The 7,450-nt window shown below is 35.8% G+C and overlaps 1 protein-coding gene across 1 annotated transcript; it reads right to left on the bottom strand.

Moving 5' to 3' along the window:
• Positions 1-609: 609 nt before the first annotated feature.
• LOC106750108 (E3 ubiquitin-protein ligase LRSAM1-like) lies at positions 610-6,140 on the bottom strand (the record flags this gene model as incomplete). The annotated part of the gene is made up of 12 exons (XM_014630208.1): positions 5,927-6,140; positions 5,473-5,715; positions 4,983-5,399; positions 4,800-4,829; positions 4,487-4,588; positions 3,752-3,860; positions 3,507-3,668; positions 3,337-3,436; positions 3,002-3,245; positions 1,253-1,378; positions 981-1,175; positions 610-810 (listed from the first exon to the last, which is right to left on the bottom strand). Coding segments are annotated over exons 1-12 (2,016 nt in total), but the record flags the coding sequence as incomplete, so codon positions are not given.
• Between the last annotated feature and the right edge of the window lie 1,310 nt (positions 6,141-7,450).

The raw sequence follows: 7,450 nt of genomic DNA, 5'->3' as shown, positions 1-7,450 counted from the left end.
AGTAACCGATTTTTTGTACATTATTATGTAAAAAAAGTATTAAGGTAATCAAAAAGAATATTTTATGAGATATTTCATATCTTTTTTCGTGATAAATAAATGGAAGATATCAGAATAAAAAGTAAAATATTTCGAAAAGTGTTCATTTTTCGATGATTTTACTCGGGTACTTTTATATGCAATGAACAAAAGAATCGAATTGTGTTAAAAAAAAAAAACTATATAATTCTATTAAAAAAAAAAACAAAATAAAGTTGATATTGAAATGACCTGGTATAATTAACTATACAACAAAGTTAAGGCCATTACCTTATGTCTTTCTCAAAACCTTACAACTTTTATCTGATACATTTTTTAAAATGTTTTAGGCGTTTAAAATGCATTGTTCAAAGAGATATTTATGGTTATTATTTAAAATGAGACACCCTGTATATACAAAGAGGTATGCAGCCACAAATAGTTACTCTCTTGTTTTTTAAATTGAAGAATATAAATACCATAATAAAACTTTAATTTAACAACTAGCATAACAATGATCAATGCATCGAAAGCTTAAGAAGAGAGAATTTAAACAATTTATCGTAAATGTAAATGGAAAGTTGTACTCACTTGTAAATCGAGACAAATTACACATTCCGTCATATTGATACTTTGAATGAAATTACACTCTTGACTACTAGTCGAAGCTTCCTCAAGTGGCGCGGAAGGTGTTATGGGTGTTCGAGTAGATTCATTCAGCTTTATCTCCGCTAAGTAATTCTCCACTGCTAGCATTATAGCGGCTCGATCCTTCTCGCAACTTATACCCATCTATAAAATCAAAGAAACACACAAAATAAGGTGATACGTACATAACAAAGTGATTAAATTTTAAACCGATATGAGAAATATGTTTACGGAACTTTACTAAGAGATCTTTCTAAAAGAAATTCTCTAATTAATGTACAGTCTCGTTGATTTTCTAAGATAAAGTCGCGTACGTTTTTTAATTGCTCATCACTGATGTCCGGTAACAAGGATGGCAACGCAGCCAGGAACGGAAGGCAATGCAATGCCCCCGCTATTGCGACGTGTCGAACCAACATGGGTTCCAACATTTCCAACAGCCCTTGTGGTCGCGCTTCCATCAAGGATTGATACTGCATCAGCCAAAACAAACTGCCACGTCTAGCATTCTGTTAACATATTTCGTAGTGTATTACTTCTCATAGTTTGTCAAAAATATTTCTCAGAGAAAAAAGAGATCATTTACAGAAATACATCGTTGTTGCTCTATTGTGTTTATCGTCTCCAACAGCTGATCTCTTCTAGTTTTTTGCTGTTCCAATAAGTCCACCAAAATAGCTGTCAGGGCCACGCGTTTGTCAGCGATTTCGTTCTAAAAAAAAAAAAAAAAGTATTGATATGCGTCGATTCTTAAAATGTCATATGACACTGATTATATGACACTTAAAATGTTATATTACACCTCTCTTTTTGTATTTCTTGTACATACAGATTTTACATAAATGTACGACGTCTGTCAAGAAAGTATCCGACTTATGGAAATATCTCTGTGCCTGAGTCTATTATATATTATAGAGAACAAGTATTTTTCTTTTGGGAGTAACTTTTGTGAATATTCCAGCCAAGTGTGGTGTGGCCGTAGAGTCCTCCAATCGATAATGGTACGCAATGGTGTGAGCGTCTAAATCTATGAGTGATGCATTTTTGCACAATGACCAATGTCGAATAACGAATTTGCGTAAAATTTTGCCAAAAACTTGGACATTCGTGTGCGGAAACAATCAGTATGATTCATAAGGCTTATGGGGATGAATCTCTGAATGAAACACAAATTAATGAGTGGTTTAAACGATTTAAAAATGGCCACACTTCAATGGAAAGTGATCTTCGATCACGAAGGTGTTGTTTACCATGAATACCAACTCCAAGGGGTCAGACGGTGAACAAAGAATACTAAGAATTTTTAAGAGATTAAAAAATATAGTGAGAAGAAAACGGTCTCAAAGTGGTGGTAGGTTATTTCATCACGATAACGCACTAACCTATTCATTTCATTTTATCCAGAATTTTTTGACCAAACACGAATTTTCTAACGCAAGTCCGTCAGTCTCCGTACAGTCCTGATATAGTTTCACGTGAATTCTGGCTATCCCGAAATTGGAATCGTTCTTGAAGAAAAAAATATTTGAAGATATGAAGAAGATAAAATGTGACGAGGCAGCTGCAGGCTATTCCAAAAGCTAAGTTAAAAAATTGTTTTAGAAAGCAACGTTAGAAGAAAGCTATAGCTTCCAAAAAAAAGTACTTTGAAGCAGATATAATCGCCATTGAGCAGAGTAGCTCTTTCTCTTTATATAATATAAGGTTGGATATTTTCTGGACAGACCTCATAAATGCGACATCAGTGTAAATGCGATGAATGTGCGCTATTCTGTTTTCCTATACCTAACAAAAAGTCGAAGATATATAAACATTTTTCTGCAAACTTTTTCATGTTGTACAAGCTGGATCTACAATGAGAATTTAAGGCGTAAGATTTAAGAAACTGATGAGCCATAATTGATTTTTTTTTTTATAATTCAACTGTGATTGGTCAATTTCTTAAGGCTTAAAGCTTAAAGCATTTATTGTAGATCAGGATTTAGGCTTCTAAATTTAATTGTAAAGATGTAAAAATGTTCTCTGAAATTTTTCTACTGATTGCAGTATTGACACATCAGTATATACAAGCTACAGAGTTTCTATATCAGATGAATATTTATGCTGACATGTAGAGATGTTAATTTTGAAATTCTTAGTTGTTTTCATCACACTGAACAGTGCTCCAATTTATTTTCGTGCATATTTCTATCGTGTAAAAGCATTTGTATATACAATTCTGTGCAGTTCATACAACGCAAACTGTGCAGAAAAAAATGAGTATTTGGCTGGCCAAGCTTAGTATAGAAAGCAAGTATGGTATCTCCTTAATGCGCTGTTGAAGTTATAAACTTACAAGTTGCTGGTTGATCTCCAGTTTTTTCCTTTCCAGCTCGATGGTGGTGAGTGCTGCCAATTGCGATTGCACTAGATTCACTTGCTGAACGATGCTCCAAGAACGCGCGTCGCTACGTTCCAGCAACGTTGCAACCGCTGCTTTCTGCAGGACCTCGTCCTGTCGCAATCTATCGATGAGGTCTTGCCTGTTCTTCTCTTGGTCATGCATTATTTGTGCCAAATGGTCATTGTTCCTCACTTCTCTGAAAGAGTTTGCATTTTATCTTCATTAACTCACTTTTAAAGAGTAATCTCATCTGTAAAAAACTGAATGGGTTTCAAATTATTGCTAACAATGTGAGCAGCGATTGTGCCGTGTAGTTCCTGTATTTAGTGTATTCCTCCAGTTTGCTCGCCTTGCGCATCTCTTCTTCCAGTAACTTTTCCATCGCAACTGCAAAATAGATCTATTCGTGTATTTATGCGCGGACTACTCTGCAACGTATATTTATTCTGATTCTCACAAAGAGTATCCTTCGTACGAAGCATGAACTGCTCCGAATGGCATGAACTCAACAGACTTATCTCCTCTCGCTTCTCTCGCTCCAGTAATTCAGCCTGACTTTGTCTTTCCTCCTCGCTGTTCCTCAGGAACTCCTTAATCACATTATCGGCTTCTTTCTCAGCTAAACAAAAGTAATTTCTGTTTAATGAATCGCACATTTCATATCTTGCAAAGTTTGTGGAAAATGATCGGAAATAGTTATACCGTTGTAAATGTATGAGAGTAAACGCGCCCTATTAGTGTCTTTTTCTTGCTGCATCTTCTCGAGCTCTTGCTCCAATTGTATTTGCTGTAGTGCCAAATCCTCTAAAAGCTGGGAACAGAATATTTTTGATATACAAGATGCTTGTTATCTATTCAACATAATTGAATGTAATTTTTCATGAGATTAAGATTCCGGAGTAGTCGCTATGACTGTCTTTGTTTAATGACGTTAGAAGCGAGAAAACGCATCAAGATGTTTGTGTTATATTTTCAAATAAAAAGATATATCCATAAAATGACGTTTGTGATCGATTCAACATACTTATAAAATTGGATGAACACTTTTCTTTTACTCAAACAATCAATAAATAGTCGCAAAATTAATTTGACACGGAATCTTTTTTTCCAACTTCTTTTCTCATGATTTTGTTAATATTAATTTTACGACTACTTATTGATTAATTTTATAACGACTATTTATTGATATATAAACTTGTTATTCGAGTAAGAAAAGTGTTTGTCCAATTTTATAAGTTTGCTAAATCGATCACAAATGTCATTTTGTGAATACATCTTTTTATTTGAAAGTATAACGCAAAAAATTTTGACATGCGTTTTTTCGCTTCTGACATTAAACAAGGACAATCACAGCGACTACTCCGGAAATAGCTGCATATGCTACTTGGTTAATGCAAAGTTTTAATATATCATCACAAAATGTTCTATAATAATCACTTTTTTTCTATGAGCCTTGAGCATAGATTGCACCTCTATCTCATATTCCTGCTGCTGTTTTATGTTCTTCTCTACCTCCAACAAAGCATTCTGCCGATGTTCCTATCGAGAGTGATTTTTATTATTATAACAAACTATTTTAGGACACTTAAAACATTTTTAGACTCACAAATGTATGTTTAATTTTTCGTTTTTGCTCGTGCAAAAAAAACCACAGGAAATAAAATGAATTAGACGAGTAAATCAGAAATAAATACGAAAAGAAATGTAAAGGCTGAGAAGCATACGAAACTCAAAGAAGCATCCAACATGCCTTGATTTTGTCTAGCTTCTGTAACATTGCCTAAAAGAGAAATAAGAAACGGTAAATAATAGATTGTCGAAAGCACACGCTCTGCGACAATTGTGCATACTAAAAACAATTTACCACACAAATTCATTATTCTTTATTATATTTAAAAAATTGTGATATAATGCATTAAGCGATAAATAGTACCTGCACGTCGTTACTTTTATTATGATATACCGCCTGCATGTCCTCCGAGCTTATGTCTTTGGAGATGTCGCTAGTCTCAGATATCGAATCCTCTGGCGAGTAATCAATGCCGCTCTCATTTGCCAAGAAAGCGATGATCACAATCGTGCCGCCAGTTAAGATATCCTGTGGTGGATACGACAGGTTCAGTCCGTCAATATTTAAATTTGTCAAGTGCTGGACATAGCCGAGGGACTTGGGCAGCTTTTGCAGCGACTTGTTGTGACTAATGTCCAAGGCAGTGAGCTGCTGCAGCTGTCCGATCCCCTCGGGCAGCTGTTTCAGATTGTTCTTTGAGATGTTGAAGATTGTTAGTTTGTTTAATTGAACTATTTCATTAGGCAGTTTGCGCATATTGTTGTCTTGTAAATAGAGTTCCTGGAAAATATACAAGATATAAGAAAAAATGAACAATTGCAAGAACTATCCTAATATCTAATGAATAATGCACCTTGAGAGAAGAGAGACACATTATGTCCGAGGGTAAAACAGCAAATTCGTTTCCATGAATGTCTAACACAGTCAGCAGCGACAAGTCACTTAAGGCACCTCCGCCTGAGAGCGAGTTCAATTTATTGTTGTACATTAGCAGGACTTTTTTCCTGAACACCTTGCAGAGTGAATAGATCCCCGATGGCACATGTTTCAAGGCGCACTCCGAGATATCGAATATTGGCTCCGGATTTTCCCTGGCCTGTCGAAAAAAAATAATCATTACTGTGCGCATCAAATTGCCGTCACAGACGTTAAAGCCATTAAATCATAGGCTAATATAGCGTGGCTAAATGTTTGACAACTTCTCGAACTATTACCAAGACGATGGTGACTGATGATAATTAAAGGTAAGGTCGCTTTAACCTCAATTTCTCTAACCTCAATCCATACACATGCACAAATATACGCACCAGATATAACTTGTACTCGAGCCGCGCCTTGTAGTCGACGTTAGCCTTGTTCCCGTGTTTCTTTGATAGAGACATCCTTGCTCGCATTCGTCATGACAAGGCGAGCAAGGATCCCAAGCAGCAGCTCGCTTCGCGTTTCACACGTGATAACAGTGATAATCAGTGATAACGTCAAGCCAAGTCGCAAAAGGTCAGACATGAGCATGGATGTAAAAATATGGATGGAGCATAAGCTGAGTTTATAAACAAGGGGGGTGAAGCTGATTTGAGGGACGAGGTATGTCTAAAACTGTGCCTGGATTTGATTGGTTGAATTGTACTCACGCGCAGTACCGCTAATTATAAACGAAGTAATAAGAACATGAACATATAATTTAGAATAATACGTGAAAAATTAATAACATAATGGGTAGGAGGCGATTCTATGCAATCATGCTTTTGGAATACTATGAAGAATATGTAAAAACAGCCTGTTTTTCATTTACAGTTTATAATCATTAAAAGGTTATTTTACCTATGAAATGTGATTTTTCATTCACTTTGCGTGTGTTTTTTTCCAATTTTGGCAGTCCGATCTGCTTTTGCACAAAGGAGTAAACTACTGCATCATTACTCCAACGATTATTAATAATAATAAATAAGACAATACTTGCTAACCTCTTCACACATGCTCAAACGTTACATGGATGCTTACATGGACGCGAAGACGGTACTATGTACGCTTGCGTATAGTAAAAACCAATCAAAACCAGACACAGTTTTTACTTCGTCTTCTTCTCTCTCTGTGGCTTCATCCCTCTGAGATTACACTCCATCCATATATTCCTACATCCATGGAGATGAGTCAGTATATTTTGTGTTCTCATGATTTGTGATTGTCAATGTGTCTACCATAGGCCGGTATTCATAGTCAAATCTTATATTTAAGCTGTTTTAGGTTTATCTTCAGATGCTCTATGTTTCATTTCATTGACTACAAAGCATCTGTGGATAAACCTAAGACTTACATATAAGATTTGACTGTGAATACGGGCCATAGACATAGTAAGAATAGACCGAGCATGTTCTCTAGTAAGCAATGAAGATCAGATAGAAAGAGACGGACAATAGTGCCGTGTAGCTTTCTCTCTTTAATGAGGAATGAGTAAACTTTCCTCATTTAAGCCTGTTCTATAATATGTCGTATATCGTTATCGGATGTCGGCAACGTTTGTCGCGTGGCATAATGAATTATACGCACTTTGGTAGGGAATCGGAACGTAGCCTACCATGTACACCGTGTAAGCCTATGAGACAAAAGCCATATTTAAGTAGTATTTCGCTCTCTGTCTTATTAATATGCTATATAGTCTCAAATAAAACAAAGACGGACACAATAAACAAAAGGTCTGTTTTTTTCGAAACGCTTTCTGCACTAGTGCACACTAGTGCAAGGAGTTTACACTAAAGCGTTCTTTTTATCGAGAATGACGTCATCATGATGTCATCAACGCTACTCGTTTTCGCAGTGCAACAACATGTAGT

The sequence above is a fragment of the Dinoponera quadriceps genome, unplaced genomic scaffold (genome assembly GCF_001313825.1).
Source record: "Dinoponera quadriceps isolate SergipeBrazil2010 unplaced genomic scaffold, ASM131382v1 scaffold5089, whole genome shotgun sequence".
Lineage (NCBI taxonomy): Eukaryota > Metazoa > Arthropoda > Insecta > Hymenoptera > Formicidae > Dinoponera > Dinoponera quadriceps.
The sequence above is the reverse complement of the archived record's forward strand: the minus strand, read 5'-3'. Positions and strand labels throughout refer to the sequence as shown.